Source organism: Heptranchias perlo, chromosome 7 (assembly GCF_035084215.1).
Source record: "Heptranchias perlo isolate sHepPer1 chromosome 7, sHepPer1.hap1, whole genome shotgun sequence".
Classification (NCBI taxonomy): domain Eukaryota; kingdom Metazoa; phylum Chordata; class Chondrichthyes; order Hexanchiformes; family Hexanchidae; genus Heptranchias; species Heptranchias perlo.
The window spans coordinates 40906013-40931211 of NC_090331.1; the positions used below are offsets into that span (position 1 = coordinate 40906013).

At 41.9% G+C, this 25199-nt stretch overlaps 1 protein-coding gene across 1 annotated transcript in view; it reads left to right on the plus strand.

Moving 5' to 3' along the window:
* The window catches only part of LOC137323641 (potassium voltage-gated channel subfamily H member 7-like), a 140141-nt gene that overhangs the window by 58938 nt on the left and 56004 nt on the right, over positions 1–25199 (plus strand). Inside the window, exons 3-5 of the mRNA XM_067987370.1 lie at positions 9540–9965; positions 16004–16403; positions 18489–18688. Of these exons, the coding sequence (XP_067843471.1) occupies positions 9540–9965; positions 16004–16403; positions 18489–18688 (1026 nt within the window). The remainder of the gene's footprint in view (positions 1–9539; positions 9966–16003; positions 16404–18488; positions 18689–25199) is intronic.

Consider the following 25199-nt stretch of genomic DNA (forward strand, 5'->3'; position numbering starts at 1 on the left):
CAACTTTAACAACCTAGTAACTATGTAAAGATCAGACTAAGTTCAAAGTAGAATATGACAGTGTAGTGGTTATGTTAGTGGATTAGAAATCCAGAGGCTGTGAGTTCAAATCCGACTATTATAGTGTGATCACTTAAATTCAGATTAAAAAATGTGAAAATAAAAAAATGCTTACAGTAAAAGTCACCATGAACTTTTTGGATTGTTGTAAAAATCCAACTGGTGCACTAATGTCCTTTACAGAATAAAGCTTGCTGTCCCAGTCTGGCTCCAGTCCACACCGACATGGTTGACTCTTAACTGTCCTCTGAAGTGGCCTAGCAAGCTATTCAGTTCTATCAAGCCGCTACAAAGAATATGGACTGGAGTGGTTCAAAGTGAAGGCCCACCACCATCTTCTCAGGGCACCTAGGGATGGGCAATAAATGCTGGTCTTGTCAGCGACACCCACCTCCTGAGAATTAAATTTTTTTTAAAAATTAAAGTACCCATTTGAAAAGAAGTTTTCTAAATCAAAAAAGAGAAATCTCTATTGCTTTGACTTAACCTGGTCATCATTAGCCTTCATCCGGCCACAGAACACCACCTGTAATGTTATTATTGAAGAACAATTAGCCACTGCTTATTTAGGTCAGATCCAGCACTAGAACTAGAGGAAATATAACTCTGCCTTCTCCTATTAATTCATCAATTACCAGCAATTTTTTTGGTTAGCTATGTGAGTGACACTTGCCGAAGCCCACCACCATGTTTAAGATTCACCATATCAAGGTACTGAGAAATCCACACGAGTAGAGGTCAATTTGCTAGATACAAAATGCATCCACTCTTCTCATAGGGACATACCCCCCTGGCCAAGTCCAGAGGGCTTGGGTGCAAGTCAGCAGGCACAAGGCTCAGAGAACCCAAAGTGTGCAGAAGGATACTGCTGGAGTTTAACCAGCTCAAACTGTACAGATTACCACCACACAGCACTGGTAGCCTCCTGCTGTTTGTCCAGCCAGGGCTAGCCCTCACATCAGAACATTGGCTTACACAATTATCTGGAATCGAGTAGGAAGAGTCCCAGCCCCCACTGAGAGGTCTACCCCACCAAACTCCTTTAGTGAGCTCAGCTACCTGGCCAAACATCAACAATGCTTCTTATATGCCTGTTACAAATTTGGGTTTTCAGCAGGTACCTATTCAGGTTCAGAGGTGTCAGTCGATCCCATAAGCAGATCCCATTTTCCATACCTTCCAGATCTGATTCACACTGCACAATATGTACTAATATGACAGTGTAATTCAATGGATGTAATAATGCGGCCCCCTTGACATACGAACTGGGTAACATAAACTCGCAGCTGCCCCCATGAGGTCTTCTCCAATCTTTCGATAGGCAGAACTGATGAACATTCTGCTAAGACGAAGTTGACGACAAATCAGGAAGTTGGTCTATTTTGCAGAACACCCATGTCTGAATAAAACAACAATTCCAAACTTTTTTAACTTCTCCTGCAAGGCCTCACGTAACAACACCTGACTGGAGAGTCTAGAATTAGGGGGCATAGTCTCAGGATAAGGGGTCGGCCATTCAAGACCAAGATGAAGAGGAATTTCATCACTCAGAGGGCTGTGAATCTTTGGAATTCTCTACCCCAGACGGCTGTGGATGCTGAGTCGTTGATTATGTTCAAGGCTGAGATAGAGAGATTTTTGGACTCTAGGGGAATCAAGGAATATGGGGATCGGGCAGGAAAGTGGAGTTGAGGTCGAAGATCAGCCATGATCTTATTGAATGGTGAAACAGGTTCGAGGGGCCGTATGGCCAACTCCTGCTTCTATTACTTATGTTCTTAACACAAAACAACGAAAACACATTACATTATCCCAAATAGTGGATGGAGTATTTGCTTTTTGTTTTATTTTGTATCAGGCCACATACTATGGATTTCAGTGTTTCAGCCCCAGGTGGCCCTTTCAATGTGCATGCTTTTGTTTACGGTGTCGACTATGGTGTGGCTTATGAAAAATACTCATTACAATTATATTCATCCAGCATCCCAACATTTCTGGTCATGAAGTTTTGATTTAATACAGGAAGCAGGTGTATAATATAAATGTATTTATTATTACATTTAGCCCATATATTGCTTTCAGTGTCATGTGGACTCAGCTTTCAACTTCTTTAGAAACTTGAGAAATCTAGGTGAAAGGCCAAGGCCTATAGAACAGAACATCAACAAAGCTGAAAAGGAGAAAACATAAGATAAAGCAAGTAGTGATAAGGTGGCGCCAGGCTTGGGTTTTTGAAGCCTGGGAAGGAAAGATAGAGAGAAATAAGGATTTCCACAGCTTTTAGATGTTGACAAAATGAATTGCAGTAGGAGACGATGCGATGAATCATATAAATGCAGGGAGGAGGAGGAGCATGTTAGCTCAGGTTAGATACTGACTGAAGCCATAACCCGCAGGGATTTCTACAGTGGAAGTTTATCATGAAAATCGTGAGATAAGAAGTTAATAACAAGGGACATAACAGTACAAGTCACTAAATATTTACTTGTTGAGTATTACTGTGTTTGCCGTTTGCATTGCTCAATGCTTTCAGAAATATAATTAGATTTTATTATAGCAGTAAATACTGTCATCCTGGCTGCCCCCGCGTACTCCAGCAATGACTCTGCTCTCTTCCTCCACCAAGGTCTACTCCTCTCCAGACATAAGTGCTCCCTCTCTCCCATTGAGGGTTGTTCCCAGTGTAGGGTGGCCAACTCTGGTTGGACGTATTCCTGGAGGTTTTGTCGCATGATCTCCAAGCGCCCAGCCCAGTCAAACAGCCATTTCTCCCCCATCTTTAATGTTTTAATAACCAATAAATGAAAGTGTTCAAAGCAAATGAGAAAAACACACAATTTTTTCTCCCAGGATGTTCACAGCAGTGTCCAGGAGATTAATCTTTAATTCCTGGAGACTGCAGGGCAATCCCTACCCCAGTGCTCCAGGTCTGCTCCTTCACTTCCGTATAGTAGTTTTAGGAGCAGCTCTGCCTCTCACCATTTTCTATCCCTCCAGGATCTCATCTCACCGCTAACCAGGCGACAAGCCCTGATCCTTAAGCCAGGAGCACAGCCGATGTTGCTGCAGATTAGGAACATGAGTTTTAGTTAAATACACAGACTTATGCAAAGTCTTTTTATTTTTTTAGAAACAGTAGGAAGAGCACTTGGCAAATCAGCTGACCTGCTAGTTTGGATGCTGACTAAGCCTCTTTAAACTTGAGCTGTAGAGGTAGCGATATTGTCCTAGCCCCCAAACATAGAGGCCAGCATCAGAAATGCTCCTCCTAGTCTGAACCCTTCATTCTCTTTCAGCCCAGCCCTATTTGTCAGAAACTATTGCATGTTTTAGCATCTCCCAGATGGACTTTCCCCACCCAGCTACATCTTCTCCTGCCTGGCCAGATATCCACTTCCAATAAAGCATATTTTGACTTTCATCTTGCTTCCTGTTCTAGTCTTTAAGAAATACAAATTTAGCAAATCAGTAAGGGAAAATGTGAGAGCTGCATACAATATGTGGAACATATAGAGCAGGGGTGATTCAAATAGAAAAACATACAGAACCAGTACTGGGGACAATTTTAACCCAACCCACCCATCAGGAAACTGACGGGATCGGGTGCAACGCTGCTTTTATGCCCTGTCCAATTTCACTCTCCATTGAAGGCCATGGAGAGCAGTATTGGGCGGGGTGTAAAACCGGCATCCCACCCAATTCCATGGGATACCGGCCCAGTGAGTTCGGTTAAAATTACCATGACAGAAAGAGAGAGGGAAACAACTTATTCATATTTGTTGCCTTTAATTTACCGAAATGACCCAAAAAACTTCACAATGGGACAAGTGGAACACTGAGCAGGAATAAGAGTAGAGAAGGTAACCAAAGGCTTGGATGAAGAGTGGGTTTTGAAGTTGGGAAGAAATGTAGCAAGGTAAAGGGCTTTAGGAAGAGAACTCCAGAGTGTGGTACCTTGATGACTGAAGGCTCAATATCAATGGTATTGGGGTGGGATGGAGTGGGGTGGGGTGTGGGCACACAGTAGTGCAGACACAGAACAGCAGGACGGTATGACCAGCGACATAAGGTTGTAAGTGATTGCAGTGGTAGAGTGCAGCAAAGCCATGGAGGCTCAACTGGTTCCCTGTCCCCCAACTCATTAAATCAAAGAGCTGGGGGACAGAACCAGTTAACCTCAGCAAGGAGTAAGGTGGTAAGTGAGTTGAACTTCATACAGGTTAGGATATGGGCAGCGGAGTCCTAGATTGGGAGGCCAGCTAAGAAGTTATTGGAAAACAAAACACAAAGTACTGCAGATGCTGGAAATCCGAAACAGAAACAGTTCTTTTTTTTAAAATTCATTCATGGATATGGGCGTTGCAGGCAAGGCCAGCATTTATTACCCATCTCTAATTGCCCTTGAGAAGGTGGTGGTGAGCCGCCTTCTCGAACCGCTGCAGTCTGTGTGGTAAAGATACTCCCACAGTGCTGTTAGGTAGGAGTTCCAGGATTTTGACCCAGCGACGATGAAGGAACGGCAATATATTTCCAAGTTGGGATGGTGTGTGACTTGGAGGGGAACGTGCAGGTGGTGTTATTCCCATGCGCCTGCTGCCCTTGTCCTTCTAGGTGGTAGAGGTTGTGGGTTTGTGGGGGGTGTTGTCGAAGGAGCCTTAGCGAGTTGCTGTGGTGCTTCTTGTAGATGGTACTCACTGTAGCCACGGTGCACCGTTGGTGAAGGGAGTGAATGTTTAAGGTGCGGAATGGGGTGCCAATCAAGCGGGCTGTTTTGTCCTGGATGGTGTCGAGCTTCTTGAGTGTTGTTGGAGCTGCACTCATCCAGGCAAGTGGAGAGTATTCCATTACACTTCTGACCTGTGCCTTGTAGATGGTGGAAAGGCTTTGGGGAGTCAGGAGGTGAGTCACTCGCTGCAGAATACCCAGCCTCTGACCTGCGCTTGTAGCCACAGTATTTATATGGCTGGTCCAGTTAAGTTTCTGGTCAATGGTGATCCCCAGGATATTGATGGTGGGGGATTCGGTGATGGTAATGCCGAGGGGAGGTGGTTAGACTCTCTCTTGTTGGAGATGGTCATTGCCTGGCACTTGTCTGGTGCGAATGTTACTTGCCACTTATCAGCCCAAGCCTGGATGTTGTCCAGGTCTTGCTGCATGCGGGCTCGGACTGCTTCATTATCTGAGGGGTTGCGAATGGAACTCAACACTGCAATTATCAGCGAAAGTCCCCACTTCTGACCTTATGATGGAGGGAAGGTCACTGATGAAGCAGCTGAAGATGGTTGGGCCTAGGACACTGCCCTGAGGAACTCCTGCAGCAACCACTATCATCTTCCTTTGTGCTAGGTATGGCTCCAGCCACTGGAGAGTTTTCCCCCTGACTCCCATTGACTTCAATTTTATTAGGGCTCCTTGATGCCACACTCAGCCAAATGCTGCCTTGATGTCAAGGGCAGACAATCTCACCTCACCTCTGGAATTCAGCTCTTCTGTTTGGACCATGTTTGGACCAAGGTTGTAATGAGTTCTGGAGCCAAATGGTCCTGGCAGAACCCAAACTGAGCATCAGTGAGCAGGTTATTGGTGAGTAAGTGCCGCTTGATAGCACTGTCGACGACACCTTCCATCACTTTGCTGATGATTGAGAGTAGGCTGATGGGGCGGTAATTGGCCGCATTGGATTTGTCCTGCTTTTTGTGGACAGGACATACCTGGGTAATTTTCCACATTGTCGGATAGATGCCAGTGTTTTAGCTGTACTGGATCAGCTTGGCTAGAGGTACATCTAGTTTAGGAGCACAAGCCTTCAGCACTACAGCCAGGATGTTTTCGGGGCCCATAGACTTTGCTCTATCCAGTGCACTCAGCCGTTCCTTGATATCATGTGGAGTGAATCAAATTGGCTGAAGACTGGCTTCTGTGATGGTGGGGATCTCAGGAGGAGGCCGAGATGGATCATCCACTCTGTACTTCTGGCTGAAGATGGTTGCAAATGCTTCAGCCTTGTCTTTTGCACTCACGTGCTGGGCTTTGCCAATGTTGAGGATGGGGATGTTGTGGAAAACCATAAAAACCACATTAATGTAGAAATACGTGAACAGTTACTTGACCATAAAAAAGAAAAGAAATGCATGGTGGATATTTGACCAATGTTAACTCCTTGACTCCCATACATGGGGTAGCTACAGCACACACACACACAGAAAGACACAATTGTGTAATTACGTTTAAGCCTTGGTATGTTGATGATTAAGTTGGCTGTGCAGGTGCTTGGTACTGTCTGCCCCCCCCACCTCCCCCTGAGCAGATAAGGGTATTGCTGACTATAAAATATAATGAGAATACAGTTTCTTGAGAGGCCATGTGGCCTTGAGACTGACTTCAGCCCTACTTATAAGCCAGCTTTGGAATTTAGGGAGGGTAGTGCTCAGGCCTACGAAGCCTACATGCCAATATAGGAATGAGCTATGGATGTCCAGAGGAGGCAGGCTCACTACTTGATTGGCCAACTACCTGAACCAATAAAGAATGTGCATGTACGCCCATAGTCTATGACAGGTAGCATTACTAATTGAACTGTATAAATGTGAACTGTGTCCTTTGTTCAGTGAAGAGGTTGTTCTGACCGTTGTTCAGAATACAGCTTCCCTTGTATACAAGTCAATTAAGTAAAACTTTTCCCTTTGTGATACTGGTCTGAGTGTGTTAGTGCATTGGTATAGTGTTAAGTTTCGACAATGTTTACAGAGCCCCCTCTTCCCGTTAGTTGTTCAATTGTCCACCACCTTTCACGACTGGATGTGGCAGGACTGCAGAGCTTTGATCTGATCCGTTGGTTGTGGAATCGCTTAGCTTTGTCTATAGCATGTTGCTTCCGCTGTTGAGCATACATGTAGTCCTGCGTTGCAGCTTCACCAGGTTGGCATCTCATTTTTAGGTATTCCGGGTGCTGCTCCTGGCATGCTCTTCTACAATCCTCATTGAACCAGGGTTGATCCCCTGGCTTGTTGGCAATGGTAGAGTGAGGGATATGCCGGGCCATGAGGTTACAGATTGTGCTGGAATACAAACAATTCTGCTGCTGCTGATGGCCCACAATGCCTCATGGATGCCCAGTTGTGAGCTGCTAGATCTGTTCTGAATCTATCCCATTTAGCACGATGGTTCTGCCACACAACATGTTGGATGGTGTCCTCAGTGCGAAGATGGGACTTCGTCACCACAAGGACTGTGCGGTGGTCAATCCTACCAATACTGTCCTGGAGAGATACATCTGCGACAGGTAGATTGGTGAGGACAAGGTCAAGTAGGTTTTTCCCTTGTGTTGGTTCTCTCACCACCTGCCACAGGTCCAGCCTGGCAGCTATGTCCTTCAGGACTCGGCCAGCTCGGTCAGTCATGGTGCTACCGAGCCACTCTTGGTGATGGACTTTGAAGTCTCCCAGCCGGAGTACATTCTGTACCCTTGCCACTCCCAGTGCTTCCTCCAAGTGGTGCTCAACATGGAGGAGGACTGATTCATCAGCTGAGGGAGGGCGGTAGATGAGATGAGATTTCATGGGGTCCAGAGTCAATGATGAGAACTCCCAGGTCCACTCCCTACTGACTGTATATCACTGTTCCACCACCTCTCGTGGGTCTGTCCTGCCAGGTCTTATGAAGGGCTATGCCTGAAATGTGCTGAGTATTTCCAGAAGTTTCTGTTTTTGTTTTAAGTTATTGGAAAAGTTGGATCTGACGGTGACAAACAGTTCGATGAGGGTTTGGTTGGCAGTGGGGGCGAAGTATAGATGGGTGCGGTCAATGGTGGTGGAAATGGAAATAGGCAGTCTTGGTGATGAAATGGATGTGGAGTTTGAAGCTCAGATCAGAATCAAGCAGGACACCAAGTTTTTATGCTGCCAAAACCAGCTTGAGCAGGCTGCCATGGAGGGGTATGGAATCAGGACCAAGAGTGTGGAATTGAAGATAAATAAAGAGTACAGAGATGTTAACTAAGGAGAGTGTGTGAGAGCCATTCAGAGAGGGAGAGAAAAAAATGTGGAAGGTATAGAAAGGAAGACAAAGAATCATAGAATGGGAGAGAAGCAAACAGGAAGAGAGATTATTTTTATTTTTGTGCAACACCATGGAAGATCATCTAGTGTGTTTTTAATTTATGGAAATGTATAACATCCGATGCTTTACATAAAATCTGGAGGATTGTTTCCAGTCTGGTATTTTTTAAACTGTGAATATCAAAGTGGTTATACTGCCACCTAGAGGAATATAGTATTATTTTTCACTTCAGAAGTAACATTGAAAAGCCGAATAAATATTGTATGGTGGGAGGACCTCTACCTCCCTTACTGAAGCTGAACACACAAGGGCCGGCTTTAACTCCTGGCGGGAAGCTGGTGGGAATGGACATAAGTCCGACGTGGGAGTGTGATTTGGATGCCCGGCAGATTTTAACTGCCAAGCCTCATTTGAATGCCACCAGTCAGCTCCTCGGCCATTTCCGGCTGAGAGCAGCTTCTGGTCGGCAGGAGAGGATGAAGATCGAGCGTCCCAGAGGCCGCCCGCTGGCAGTGAAAGAAGGCTGCCGGCAAGAAGGTAAGTCCAGGAGGCTGTTCTGAGGATCTCGTGGATGGGTAGGGCGGAGAGCCCGGGGTAGCAGAGGCCCACACCTTCCTTGTGGGATCCGGAGGAGCACTCCAGCTTTTCCGGGCCTCATTGAGGAAAGTTTTTTTTTAACTTACCTTAGTGGGCCTGACTGACTTCCCAATAGGTTCACCTGGTGGGCCGGCCATGGTGGACATCCTGCACAGGAACAGGTTAAAATGCCATCGACATCGCAGGTACTTCATGGGATCCTCGTCTTCACTTATTAATGAGAGTCCCACCGGAGTCTGGTGGGAGGCTCGTCCACTGCCAAAACCAGCGCCGTTAAAATCACAGATTGGTGGGAACAGAGTAGGCAAGGGAGCCGCTCCATTTCAACTGCTCCCCCACTCCTTTCCCATTGATTGGGGAGGTATAATTCCCTCTCAACTCTCTGACAGCTGTTTACGCCCCTTCTCCGTGTTTTCCAACAAAGTGGCTGTTGACTGCTGGGTCAATAGAAATTTCTAAGACTGAGATCGATAGATTTTTGTTAGTTAACAGTATCAAGGGATATGTATCAAATGCGGGTAAATGGAGTTGAGGTGCAGATCAGCCATGATCTGATTGAATGGAGGAACAGGCTCAAGGGGCTGAATGGCCTCCTCCTGTTCCTATGTTTCTATGTTCCTAAAGAAAAGGGACAAAAAAGTTCAACCTAGATTATAAATAATATGCAACCATGTATTTTCTGGTCAAATTATAATTACTTTTTAGTACTTGTCAATTTTATGACAGAAATTTGTGTCAGGATGGTGTACATAAGTTGGGCTAAGTCTGAATATAAAAAATAAAATTACTGCATTCTAACATCTGTCCACTTCTCCACCCGATAGGTTCTATCCCTGGGAGCTGATGTTTTACCAGAGTACAAGCTTCAGACTCCTCGCATCCACAAGCTCACCATCCTGCACTATAGTCCTTTCAAGGCTGTCTGGGACTGGCTAATTCTGCTACTAGTAATTTACACAGCTATCTTCACTCCCTACTCTGCGGCCTTTCTACTTAATGACCGGGAGGAGCAGAAGAGAAGAGAGTGCGGATACTCCTGCAGCCCACTGAATGTCGTAGATTTAATGGTGGATATTATGTTCATTATTGATATTCTAATAAACTTCAGAACAACTTATGTAAATCAAAATGAAGAAGTGGTTAGTCATCCAGCAAAAATCGCAATTCACTACTTCAAAGGCTGGTTCCTCATTGACATGGTTGCTGCTATACCTTTTGACCTGCTGATTTTTGGATCTGGGTCTGATGAGGTAAGTCATGAAAATTACAATTAGTATCATTTTTATTGAAAAGGGTATCCTAAAAACATCAAAATATTTAGAATTTAGCGATGAAGACTAAAAAGTACTCTCTTTGGTTAGGACAGACTCAGGTTTTCCATGCAGTAAAGTGTTTTAATTTACTATTCACAGTGGCCTTGAGGGAAATGTTGTGTGATGTTGCTTATTGGTATTTTAGTAGACTTTTTGAGATCTGTAAACTGGTTAAATTATCTTTCAATTGTCTTTAGGTGAATTTACTGTACTATTCAAGCTAACTTTTAACCTAATCATGTAGAATCTCCTCATATACCCAGGATGCACAATAAAAGTTGCATTGAGCTAGACTGGCATATAAAAATAACAGATTTACCACTTGATGAAGACTAATTCAAAAGCAAAATGGTGCTAGCTGAGGATGTTTTATATCAGGAATGTAGATGTAAATGGATTTGACTCTGTTGCAATACGCTTAAAATCACATGACCCCTGCAGCTTGGTTTAACTTACAGGTATCTGCAATCCTGAGTGTAGAGGAGGGATGAGCATTTTGAGTTTGTGGGGGAGGAATTGGCTTTGGTGGGCTCCAAGATTCATTTATCACTAAGGTATAAAACTCTAAAATCAAAGTGAATGTACAGATCTACATAGAATGCAAAGGAACATGCCATTCTTCTCTTTCTCCAGTAACATGCACATAGTAAGTGCCATGGATACAAATAATGACAAAACTAGTGGGAACAATGGGCACTTTCCCTGGATCAGATATATGTTCAGCATTAGACTGCAGGAAATTAAATGAAGTACTCACCACAATGACCACCAGATCTTTGATGTATGCTTACAATCATGATCTAGTTGAATAATGGAACATGCTCGAGGGGCTGAATGACCTACTCCTGTTCCTATATTCCAATATTCCTATGTCCTGGATGGCTTAGAGCTTCTTGATTGTTGTTACATCCAGATGAGACGTGATTATTCCATCACACTCCTGACTTGAGCCACTCATTGCACAGTACCCAGCCTTTGCCCTTCTCTTGTAGCCATGGTGTTCATATGGCTGGTCCAATTAAGCTTCTGGTAAATGGTGACCCCAAGAAGTTGATGGTGGGGGATTCGGTGATGGTGGTGACATTGAAGGTTACCTGCCACTTGTCAGCCCAAGTGTCATTATCTTGCATTAGACTGCCATGGGCTGCTTCCTTATTGGAGGAGTTGTGAATGAAACTGAACACAGTCGAATCATCAGCGAACGTGCCCTGAACTTATGATGGAGAGAATATCATTGATGAAACAGCTGAAGATGGTTGGCCCAAGGATACCTCTCTGAAGAACTCCTGATACAATATCCTGGTGTTGCGATTATTGGCCTCTGACAACCACAACCAGCTTCCTTTGTGTCTTGTGAAGGGCTTTCCCTTTGACACCCATAGATTTCAATTTTGGTACGGTTCCTTGGTGCCATATATGGTTGAATGCTGCCTTGATGTCTAGGGTATCTACTCTCGTTTCTCCTCTGGCATTCAGCTGTTGTATTCATGACTGGATCAAGGCTATGATGAGTTGTTGTGGTGGAACTCAAACTGAGCTTCAGTGAGCAGATATTGCATGAGTCGATGTCGCTTGATGGCACTATTGATGACTCCCAGCATTTTGCTGATGATTGTGAGGAGCTGACAGGGCGGTAATTGGTGGAGTTAGATTTATTTCGTATATCTATGCAATCTTTCCATTGTCGGATGGATGGCAGTGTTATAGCTGTACTGGAACAGCTTAGCTGGGGAGGGGGTTGACAAGCTCTGGTGCACAGGTCTTCAGCACTAAGGCCAGGATGTTTCAAAGCCCCATAGCCTTCACTGTGTCCAGTGCACTCAGCCACTTTTTAATGTCACTTGGAGTGAACTAAATTGGCACCAATGATGGTGGGACCTTGGGAGGAGGCTAAGTAGAATTGTCCACACACTTTTGGCTGAAGATACTTGAAAGCACTTCAACCAAGCCTCTCGATTGCTGTCTCGGCAGTGCAGCCTTTCCTCTTACAGATTCTCCAATTTGAAGGGATAGTCCTGCAATCTCCAACACCCAGTTTGTTAGGGTGGTCTTCAAGGCTGATGCCCATACAGCAGTATCTGTGGAAAATGACATTCGAGGCTTTACAACATCACTTCAGAATCATTTACATAACATTTAAATCCTCCCACTGAAACATGTAAGAACTTCCCACCCATATCAGGGATGTCCAAGGAAGTGCTTGTCAAGCGCAGACAAGGTGGAGAGCCAGTGTTACATGTCTCCACTTCTATTCCTCTGCATAACGCCCTGGGAACTGATGCACATGGTGCATTAGGCAAATGAAAATCAGCCCTTAGATACCTGCCTACTGGTGGGATGGTGAGAAGCTAACTGGTGCTGAAAGTGACTTTGCACATACATGCCAGTGTGGCACTGGCACACGTGCAGGGGGAGTTTTGTATTTCTAAGCATGCTGCATGTTCTTTTATTCTTTAAATGGGCAGGTTCAAATTGACAAATTTACGTAAGTGAAAATTGGGGGGGGGGGGGGCGGGGAAAAGATTGGGCCTCGTGCGGGCTTCCCTTCCGTCATTTTGGGGCCTTAGGAGGCTGCATAGTGCCTGAAAAATGGGCGCTGCGCAACCCAATTTCTAGGCCTGTATTTGGAATTGACCAGTGGATTTGAAATGCTGAGTGCAGCTGCTCTTATTCAGTTTGTAAATGCTCACAGCAAAAAGAGAAAATTTAACATAAATATGAATTTTAATTAGTATGGTCAGGATTTTCCATGTGATGGTGGAATTAATATTCTAGTTATTGTCACAAGAGATTACTTGTGCACTATTGATATTTTTAAAACACCTCTCTGACTCCTCCCCTCACTGAGGCAGGATCTGACCCACGTGCTCAAATAATGTGAGGCAGGGGGTGTTGAACTAAAGACATTTTCCATGTTTACCTACTTACCTGCTCAGGTAAACTTTGCACCCGGCCTTTGGTGCACTAAACTGACATTTCTGGACTAAACTTTGTCTGAGCCACACCCTTTATAGAAATCATAACAAAATTGAAGTATGAAAAAAGCCTGCACCAACATGAAAGCTTTACTGAATGGTTTTAGAATTTCTTTTCAACAGTTGATCAGACTCTTCATGTGCAGTCACTACAATTTTTAGAACATTTTCATGCAATTCTTGAACTGCTGTTTAGTATTTGTGGTGCACTGTGATGGAGACTAAGTATTAAAAAGCTGGATCTCCTTCTGACTGTGTCAGCTCAACTGCAGACTGGTCATGTGGCTGAAATCCTTTCATTCCCAACCACGCAAGAGAATTCTGCAGCAGTACACAATGGTTTGTGTCAACATTCAATTCTTTGACAGTCATATCTGCCAGCTGTGCTTAGAAAGGGCAGCAACATAAAATTAATATTACTTGCTGAGAAGAATAAATGGATGTTTATTTTGGTCAATATATGTCCAAACCTCCAGCAGTTATCACTTTGATATTAATAAACCATTGTTAACTCACCAACAAATTTGACATTTTGGTTACAATTCAAGTAAAAAATATTGACTTTCTATAAATGGAATGTTCTTTCTGTGAATATTAGAGGTTAGTCCTTTGAAAAGGTGCAGCTAAAGGAATTAATGTTCAGCTTTAGAAGCACTCATAGACCTAGCACATTTTCCTCATTAATACCTACAGCCTTGATATTGCTGTGAATGAAAAGACTCTCCAAACTAGCCAGTGAGAGCAGAGATTTGAATTCACACTGTCCAAATGGTGAGTTGTCAATCATAATAGAGCCATTTTGGGAAAGCACTGAAGAGGAGAAATACTTACCCACTGCATGGGAGGGAAAATCAGAGGCTGCATTTTTTTTTATGCACATCCTAACAATAAGCTCAATAGCTGCATTAACAGATGTCTGAAATCAGGATACCTGCTTGCCCTCTTAATCTGGAAAGAAAGAACAGAGCTGACAAAGTACAAGTAAAAATGATTGCAAATGTTGCAACATTTATATACGTGATTTAAAGATAGAAAAGTGCATTCTGCAGCCCAATTTGGTATCTATTGTTACGCATTTAAATTGGAACCTTAAATCTGAACTAGTGAATTTTACAAGATTTTGCTTATGGTCAAAGGAACCATTGTTTTATACCATTGTACCATGTAACACACAATCTAGCTGCAATTTTGCAATCCCAGCAAAAATGGGTCTACAAACACCCATAGAGTGGGGAATGGGTAATATAAGGCCCAGCCTCTATTTTGAGTGGGCTACAAACACAGGAAAAGCTTGCCCCAAAAACTTGGCCTGTATTGCACGACTGCAGAGCAGCTCACCATAAAAGGAGGAGTTCTGGCGAAGTACAGCAAAGTGAACTAGTTGTTCACAATGGCACAGTGGAGACATGTGAGCAACACTGCTCCTTTTGATGTTGAAGAGTTGAATGTCTTCTGCAGGAGGTGCAGCAAAGGAAGGTGATCCTATTTGAGGCTGAAGGCCACCTTCCATGAAAAGCACAGGTACCAGCTGAATGGAAGGAGGTCACTGACTGGATCGAAGCAGTTGCCCAACTCCTTGTACCCAGCTGTAAATGGGGAAGAAATGTGCTGGTATCAAGAGCAAGGTGAAAGCGATTGTACACATTTGTTTGGGATACAGAGAACAGCAGGTTCTCCTAAGAGCCACCTACCCAGCATTTCTCCTTCAAATAATGTGGGCACCAAGGCGTTTCTTATAATGAAGGCATCATAGCTGCCTCTTGGATAATGGCCACTGATACGAATGATTATTTTCCTGTAGTCAGATACCACCTGAATGTTAATTCAGTGCAAAGAAATTCTCCACATGAGGGCATCACAGGGTACCATATGTGACTGTTACTCCACCCAGTGAAAGCCATGCACTCTCTCCAATTGACGTCCCCTTTCCACAGAAAGAGTGATGTTGTTCCTTATACCAGTTGTCACTTTCCTGATATATGCCTGGACTGCAGACTGCCTGATGTCTCCTGCGTGGCTTGGAAGAATCTGATGGCATGAACCTTCCTGCTGTGATAACCTTTACTTCTATGGGAGAAGCTGTCCTTGATCCAGATGTTATGTGCAGATCACTGGATAGTATATGGAACATTTGCAGCCCATCTGCTGCTGAAACCCTCATCCATACTTTTGTTACCTCCAGACTCAACTATTCCAAAGCTCTCCTGGCCGGCCTCCCATTTTCCACCCTCCTTAAACTACAGCTCATCCAAAACTCTGCTGCCTGTATCCTAACTTGCACCAAGTCCCATTCACACCTCACCCCTGTGCTCGCTGACATACATTGGCTCCCAGTCCCCAAATACCTCGATTTTAAAATTCTCATCTTTGTGTTCAAATCCCTTCATGGCTCCCTATCTCTGTAACCTCCTACAACTTTACAACCCTTTGAGCACTCTGCGTTCCTCTAACTCTGGCCTCTTGAGCATCCCCGACTTCCTTCGACCCACCATCGGCAGCTGCGCCTTCAGCTGCCTAGGCCCTAAGCTCTGGAATTCCCTCCATAAACCTCTCCGCCTCTCCACCTCTCTCTCTTCCTTTAAGATGCTCTTTAAAACCTACCTCTTTGACCAGCATACATGTAATATATGTGGAAGGTGATCCCATGCTTGCAGATGATATGGCCGATGGGTAGTATGTAATATTTATTACCGATTGTCAAGGTTTGAATCTGCAATGAAAATCTAAATAATCCCTTACTTGATTAATTTATTTGCTGTGTGATTAGTGAGGATTATCATTGAGATTTTCTGCAGTAAACATTACTGAGGTTCTATTATAAGCATTTAATTTGTGAAAATGGGGCTTACTGTACTGAAAGCATTGTATTACATATTCTTATGATGGGTATCAGGCAGGGTACCTTTTATAAGTTTGAATGAATACAAAGTTCTAATTTAGAGGATTTGGAAAAGCTGTAGTCACTTACCATGATCACTAATAATGCTACTGTTTTGACAGACTACAACATTGATTGGTCTCCTGAAGACAGCTCGTCTGCTGCGTCTGGTGAGGGTTGCCCGTAAATTAGACCGATACTCTGAATATGGTGCTGCTGTTCTGATGCTGCTCATGTGCATATTTGCCTTGATTGCTCACTGGCTCGCTTGCATTTGGTACGCCATCGGGAATGTGGAGCGGCCATACCTGATACACAAAATTGGCTGGTTGGATTCTTTAGGACAACAGATTGAGAAACGATATAATTCCACCGATGTTAACTCTGGACCATCCATCAAGGATAAATATGTGACAGCACTCTACTTCACTTTCAGTAGTCTGACAAGTGTTGGTTTTGGGAATGTGTCTCCTAACACCAACTCGGAGAAGATCTTTTCCATCTGCGTCATGCTTATTGGCTGTAAGTGATTCTTACTGTCTGAACTATTTTTAGTACTCAGCAATCTGAAAGAATGTTAGTTTCTAAAATGTGAATACCTAAAAGTGTTTCAGTTCTGTAACCTTGCAACCTTCTTTTGTAAAATGCATCTTAAACTGCACTTCTTTTAGCTGGGATTTATAGCTTTTGATAAACTCAGCAAATAAGTTCCCTATTCAGGATTACATTTAAATGCTGCAAATATTTTTTTAAAAGGGTTAGATGATTGGAGATGACCTCAAGGAGAATAAATCCCTGAAACTGTTACTACACTCTGTGATGTTCTAGTATTTGACATGGTTTATGTAATGTCATGTAAAGATCTGAGTCAAGTAAGCCCCACCCCACCCTACCCCCTTATTGTCATAATTTTCTGGAATTATTTATGAGGTATATTCCGTTGTTGGTCAGTATTTTACATACCTAATGATATTGCCGTTCCTTATGTCTGAATGAGCTGACATGATAAAGCTACATTTTTTAAAAGACTGAGCTAGTTTACCAGGAAGTGGAATTGCTGTATCTCAGTCCAGTCTACCAATTATTCCATAATTAAATCTTAGATTTTTGGAATATTATACCAAGATATTTGTCCTGAATTTATGCTTGTAGTGACATAATTGCTACACAACTTCTCAGTACGGACCTTATTTACTCAACTATAGTGCATTCAGAGTGGTGACCTGACAGTGGGGGTTATAATGTGTCGGCTCCAGTATAACACCTGGAATCAGCACTATGCCTCACATTCCAATGCATCATTCGAGTAACCATTTCCACTAATGAACCAGTGTGAATTTATTAGGTCCGTAAATGATGCTCTGATATGTAAGTATAATGAGCACATGGCCAGCTTGTATCGGCTACATAACCACATGTATGCAAAAATGTACATGATGCACAGCACACTATACATATGGCTGTGCATGTGCAGTAGTGTTCTGAATTTAAGAGGAGGCAGGGTGGTGTTGCTAAATTGACATTATTTAATACATTTTACTCAACGCAACAGGCTAGATATAATAAGGGCATAAGTTAAACCAGGCAAAATGCTTGCTGTGATGATGAGAATTTAATATCAATTATCTTTTACTAGAGCGTGGTGGTGCGCAGAAGGTTAAACTCTGAATGTAAAATGCCTTTAGGTCAAACTGATCAATTGGATGATTCTACCTAGCATACTGGGCACTGGAAACAGAAATAAGTGAGAACTTTCAAGCTTGGATAAGGATTATGATTGATTTAAGCATGTTAATGGAAAGTGATCTGCTGAATGGAATTCGGTAATTAGATTAGAGTTGTCCTAGGACTAGCTTTGCATTATATCTGCCAGTGCTCTAGAATTTGGGCTTTGCAGAGAAATATTCAAGATTGATATAATAATTTGATACAGTGACCACCTCAAATAATGACAGGCGGGTTTTAAAGACAGTCATTCATTTCACATCACATCTTATATCTTTGTTATACTAAACCAAGATATTTGTACTGCCTTTATGCTTGTAGTGGTATAAATGCTGCACAACATCTTAGTACAGACCATATTAACTCAGCTGTGGTGCACTCAGGGTGGTGGCCTGGCAGTGGAGTAATATTGCGTGGGCCCTAGTATATATTAGTACAGTGCCTCAAATCCCAAGACAGGTGGTTTCCAAGACAACTGGTTCAAGCTGCTTTAAAACATATCAGAATCATACAAGTTGACAGCTAGTCTTGAGGGGCCAGCAACAATTCTCGGTATCTTCTCAAGAATTCAAACATTGCTCTTTTACAGACTCCCCGTTACCCTCCCCAAAATAGACTGTAAAAAAAAATCATCATTTAAACTATATTTGGAGCATTATTGCCTGTCTCTAAATGCTCTTTATATTCTAATGATAATGATCACATTTGTAGATAGTTCCACATTGTGATTTTGAAAGAAAATGTAAGGAGGTGAAAGCATCGACTTAGTAAACTGGGGAGAGGGCACCAACGTCCCATGATTTAATTTAGTTTATAAAATGTTTAAATCTATTGCATGGCAAATGACCTGTCTGATTGGATCTATGTTTTCTCCTTGACCAGCACTAATGTACGCCAGTATCTTTGGTAATGTCTCAGCAATTATCCAGAGACTGTATTCTGGAACAGCAAGATATCACATGCAAATGCTTCGAGTCAAGGAATTCATACGCTTTCATCAGATTCCCAACCCTCTCCGTCAGAGGCTAGAGGAATACTTCCAACATGCCTGGACATATACAAATGGCATAGATATGAATATGGTATGTACAACAAATCTGTTCATTAGTGAGATTCTTTTTAAGTAGACAGAACTGTGGTTGACAAAACCTGTAAACAATGGATCTGTAAGTAGTGGAACAGAGGATTGGGTATCTGCAGGGACACTGGAAGCAGTTGACTAGCTGTCAATGTGCTATTAATAAACTCTAGAAAATATATGTAACACAGCTACTGCTGCTAATTACTTAGCCTGACAGAGCTGATAAATTAGGATTCTGCAACTGAGATTAAATTGAATGAAAACATTTTTAAAAATCTTCTTGTGACTTAAGGTCCAAAGAAATATATATGCGGCAATAATTATTAAGAATAGCTTATTAGAATTCTGAAGTTTCAATAATAAGCCTATAGTCTATGTCATTTTCTTAATTATAACCTGCGTGGCTAAATACTAATACTAATTCAGCGTTCACAAGCTCCTTAACCACTTTAAAAAAGCAATGTGATCCAGTCAGAAACCCAGTCAGTACTGTCATATGTAAAAGATGGTTTCCTGACCAAGTCTGACACATATGCTTAATAGCATCAATACAAATGGTATTTGGAGACGTGAATTTAAATAGAATGACAACAATAGAGACATCATGCTCCTATTTTATTGCCAATACCTCATTAGCTGCATTAGAAACATCCTGGATTTTTGATGTCTGCCTCCAGTTCACTCGTCGTATGGCATTAACAAAATTTCAATTATATTAGAAGTTTATCTCTTTAAGGATAAAATAACTGATAGTTTAAGGATAATTTTGCAAATGTGTCAAGATAATTTTCACTTCTATCACTGATAATGTGTGGAAACAAACTATTTCTTTTAATTTTTGTAATCAGCTTACATTTTTTTTAATTGATGAGATGACCCTCTGTCAGATCTGCAATTTTGGAACAGAGCCAGTGCATGGGAGCTGTGCATCTCCCTCCTCTGTCTGCCAATTTACCCACTTCCCTGGAAAGCACATTGCGTAGGAACAGATGTGTTAGGTTTACTAATGTTTCTGTCCCTGGACAAGCATTCAAGTTGGCAGGATTGTTTTTATTTGTAGTGCACAACCATAACATTTAAAAATATGCACTGAATGCATCAAATAGAAGGTAGATCAGTAGGCAAAGTTTAAACCCTTTTAATTTAAAACAAAACATTTTTAGGCCCAAAGTAAGCAGTACAGCTCCTTCAGTGAACAGATTGTGATATTAACATTGGGGTTGAGATTTCGCTGTGTAACATTTGTAATGCTTTGGTAAGATGTTTAAGTGAAATTTCTCTGTAAGCTACTTTAACAAAGTTGCTAATTTATTTATTTTAAATGGGTTAACAACTTTGTGAAAATAGTAGACAAAGGAAATTCATACAAACATATTAACATATGTGTTACAAATATCACACAATGGAGTTTTCAATCCCATTGTTCTTTAACAACTGATCAAACACATTAGTGGAAGAATTTTTCTATTCTTAAATTCTTGAAGATCAGTTACAAAAATACCGAAGGATATCTCCTCTTTGTTTAAACATGCATGATCTTAATCTTTCTACATATAGCATTTTATTAATCATGTTTTAGCTCCCAATATAAGATGTACCAGTGTAAAAACAAAATCAATGTAATACAACGTATAATTATTTGCTGTACTTATAAAAGCTTATCTCTTCCTTATCTGCTTCACAACTTAATAACTTGGAATAACTCAACCCCCTCTGGTAAGAACAGGAGGTATATGTCATTGTTTTATACAAGTGTGGAAAACACCATTGTTATTTTTGGGGCTTACTGAACTTTTTTGGTGCTTTCTAAATTTAATTTGTGAGATTTCTGCATGAGCCAGTAGTTAGGTAATGAACTATAAAGAAATGGGGGTAAAATGAATTGTGGGAGAAATGTATAAGCAAGAGAGAACAAAAGCCAATTACAGCTTTTTATATACCTCAATTGTAATTTGATTCAAAGTTTGTATCCCACAGTCCACATTACCCATGTCTCCCCTTATTTACATATGCATATGGTTTGCATTGCATAGTTTTCCTTGTAAACATTTTTATTTCCACCTTATGACTATGAACAAGTTGCCTTGCTTTATCATTGTGATTTATTTTCTATGTGTGGGTGCTTTAAGTTTGAACTAAATGCATGACAACATTACAAGAATTAATTGCATTTTCTAGCATCTATACCATTGCACACTTGTCAGATTTGCATGTTTTTGAGCAAACTGCTACTGCATGACATTCTCAAACATCATTATCATAAAATCTGACAGCTCTTATTGTAAAAAGAAATGAAAGAATAGGGAAATCCAGTTTACACGTGTGTGATGTAAAGAGCAGTCTTCATGGGTGTCAGTAGAATGTGTGATGTTATGTATTAGAAGTACTAGATGTTGAGTTGGTGGAAGCAGGTTACAGTTTATTAGTACTTGAAGGAATGCAGTAACATTTTACTCCATTTCTAGACAAAAGTACAAGATTGGAATTTCTCACTTGTTTTACAGTGTACTGTGAAAAAAATATATTGTAATTTTATACATAATTACAATATTGACTGTTAAGAGTATTATTTTTAAAAAGATATGACATAAAGCATGTTTGTTTTCTATACCTAAAAATATCCTTCAGTCCCAGAGAGGTTAAAGGACACATAACACTTTTCTGCACATTGCTCTTCCAAGCATATTATTTTATTCTTTGTTCCATGCACATCTGCACATTGGCACAATCTGCGAACATTGCATAAACAGGCTCACAACACCAGACTGTGCAGCAGTGTTATCAGTAGACAAAAACAATGATTGCAGCAGAAAACAAACTGAAGTAGCAAACCTTATCGATACTAGGTTATTCTGCATGTGCAACAGTCATTTATGGTATTTATTTTGTTCATTTCAACCTTGATGGTATCCTGCACTATGGGGCTTTAGCCCTTCAACTAGGTTTTTCAAAAAAAAGGGACAAGAACATCTGTTTTGAATCAACCTAATCAATGCGCTCAAACTGGATCTAATTAACATGCTTCATTTATATGTTCTCCTGTTTCAGCATAATTATCCAAGTTCTATGAATATAGATTTTAGGTTTTTTGAGATGGAGTGCAAAAGAGATTTACTAATTAATCTGATGTGTATAAACAATCGTCTAATGTCACCCCTGCCAGTGTAATGAATGTGGCCTCCAGGTTTCATAAGCCTGGGACCACAGGGGGTCATATTTAAGTAAAGTGAGGAAGAGATTACATTGTGACCATTGCCACCATTTCCTCCCCCCCCACCCCACCCCTCACAAAGGTAAAGCAAAAAGGAGGTGTCGCTTTTGCTGAAACTGCATTTAGGAATTTAGGGATATTGAGAGAGTTTTCACAAACCCACTATAATATAGATTGACCAGTATCAGCCTCCCAATAGGCAGGACCACAGTGGATTGATTATTGATGGTACAGGCACTAATATTTATTTCCATCCTGTTGATCACAATACACAATGTAAATGGACTTTATATGCTGTGCTGGACATTTTCTTCAGTGGGTTAAATATACAGCATTCTATAATTTTTTAATTGGGGGCAATTGTTCTAAAAACATTTTCTGCAACACCCAACCAATATCCTCTTCTGCTGAGTACTGGATTTTAGAGTACAGTTCTGGCTACTTTAAACCATGGAGCTGACTTTTAGCAATGACAATGCTTCTATCTTACTATCTCAACCAGCACTTAGAGAAGAGAAACAGAAGTGGATCACCACTGGCTCACCCCTTTGTCAACACTACCAGCTGTTTCCCCCAACCCTAACAATAACTTACTATAGAATTCAGTGATGGTAGTATCACCATTAATACCTTAATATAAACTGGCAGTAGCACTGCTTCCAGCTAGGGCCAGTAGGAAAACCTCACCCTAATTTTTTTAGACTAGAATTGCTCAGGGAAAACGGTGACTTGCCCATTAGTAATCCAAGTTGTTCATATGTCATATAGCAATATATGCAGTGCAAATTTGACATGCTGCAGTCTTTATTTTTGCATAACAGGTTTACCAAGTGGTAAGTTGAACCTTTTTTGACTGAAAGAAGTTATACATTTTTTACCCCACGCACAGGACAGGGCATCAGGTCAAATGGCAACTGCACCAGATCAGGGAGATTGCATATTGTGGTGGTAGTAGTGGAAAACAGCTGGTGGTTTGATACCCACTCATCCCCTTGCCAACTAACTTGCTCTTTTGTTGATTAGTCCTAGTGCAACAGGCACTCAGAGGTGATAGGAAAATGAAAAGCATGGTAGCACTGTAGAACTATGCCACATGGAAAATCAGCTTCTGCTGTCATATTGCAACAGGAAAAAAATTCAACCATATTTTTTGCATGACAAAGGATATTTTTACTTTGAGTTTGACACACAACTGTTTAATTGGGAAGTGCACAATGTACAGAATCTTGAAATGCATTCTTTACAAAGATATTTAAAACAAATAGATTGTATTGCAGTTTTGTCCACTAATTGTTTAAAGTTGCATTCAGATACAATATTAAGATCAGAACAAATTAGATTTTGGCTTCTTGGGCCATGCCTACAGAGCATTTATTTTTATCCCCAATGTGTTTGACAATAAACTTATTATTACAGTCTAGCTAAGTTGATGATATCTGCAGCAGGAATCGAGCTGGCTTTGATGCAGAACGAAAGACTAAATACTGCAGATGCAGGAAATCTGAAAATAAAAATAGAAAAGGCCAGCAATACTCTGCAGGTTAGGCAGCATCTGTGGAAAAACACAAGTCAGGAAAGGTCTAAGACCTAAATATTGGAGTCGAAATTCAGGTGTAACCATTGTTGGGCATGTGGGAGGCACAGGGTACATTCTCTGCGCCTGAATGGCGAGAGGCCTGGGGCACCACCGATATTAGGCTTTGGGCCTCATTTCAATGGAGCTGGCATGGCATGAACAGTGTCACTGCGTCCCTTAGATAACTGAGGGCCGGGGGTCGGGAGATCAGAGGCTGGGTGGGGAGAGATGATAGAAGGCTGGGGTGGGGAATCGGAGGCTGAGGATCAGAGGCTGCGTGTAGATAGGAGGCCATGGAGGAGGTCAGAAGCTGGGTTGGAGGGGGTGGCGGTGATCAGGGTGGGGGTGGGGAGTGGCAGCCCATGTTCTTTAAGCTCCTGATCCTCCCAGCTCCACATTCAGGGAAGCAAATTTCAAAAACTTATCTTTTTGGTAGCAGGCGGTCCCAACATCTGGCTTTACTGCCTCCAGCCAGTGCTGGTGCCAGCTGCCTCAGGGCAAACCAACCTTGCATTGGGGGCCTCAAACAATATGTTTCAGGTGTAGGTATCGTACAATAATTTTTTCCATCACCAATATGGCGGATGGCGCACCTCCGGCCAGAAATGAGCACGCGCTTCCTGCTCGCCATATTGGTGGCTTAGTAACCCAGTTAGCGCTGAAGAACAGGCACTGCATGGCCGGATTTATAGGCTGTTGACTTCTGTTTTTCCACAGCTGCTGCCTAACCTGCTGAGTATTTCCAGCTTTTCCATTTTGGCATTTATGCAGTTTGGTATCTCACATCTAAAATCTCATTTAATTTAGTGATTTCTTGACAAAAAAAGCTGAATGCTGTGGATGTTTTTGGATTGTATGTACAGAATTGCATAAAACACTGGTTAGGCCCAAGCTGGAGAATTGTGTCCAATTCTGGGCACCACGCTTTAAGAAGGCTGACAAGGCCTCAGAGAGGGTGCAGAGGAAATTCACTAGACTGGTACCAGAGATGAAAGACTTCAGTTACATGGAAAGACTAGAGAATCTGAGGTTGTTTTCCTTAGAGTAGAGAAGGTTAAGGGGAGATTTGATAGAGGAGTTCAAAATCATGAAGGGTTTTGATAGAGTAAATAAGGAGAAACTGTTTCCAGTGGCAGAAAGGTCGGTAACCAGAGGACACAGATTTAAGGTGATCGGCAAAAGAACATGAGGAAAAAAAAATTTGCGCAGTGAGGTTGTAATGATCTGGAATGCACTGCCTGAAAGGATGGTGGAAACAGACTCAATAATAATTTTCAATAAGGAATCGGATAAATACTTGAAGTGGAAAAAATTGCAGGGCTATGGGGAAAGAGCAGGGGAGTGGGACTAATTGGATAGCTCTTTCACCGAGTCGGCACGGGCACGATGGGCTGAGTGGCCTCCTTCTGTCCCGTATCATTCTATGATTACATAACGAAGTGAGAAAAGCCAAAAAACAAGAGGTGCTTTTTTAATTTCAAAAGACTCCCTTCTATATTAGTCCTATTTTGTGCAAAGCAAGATTAAATTATGCAAGAGTTAACCATATTTTTCTTACTAGTGGCGTGTTTAATTATTTTGTTTATTTATGAATGTATATTCTCAAGTTTGATACAGTGGATAAGGCATATCTCAACGGTGTTTTAGTTGGTTATGGTTGGATGTAATCTGCATTATGCAGGTTATGTGAGAGTAACGGTGCCATTGAATTACACCAATTCCAGA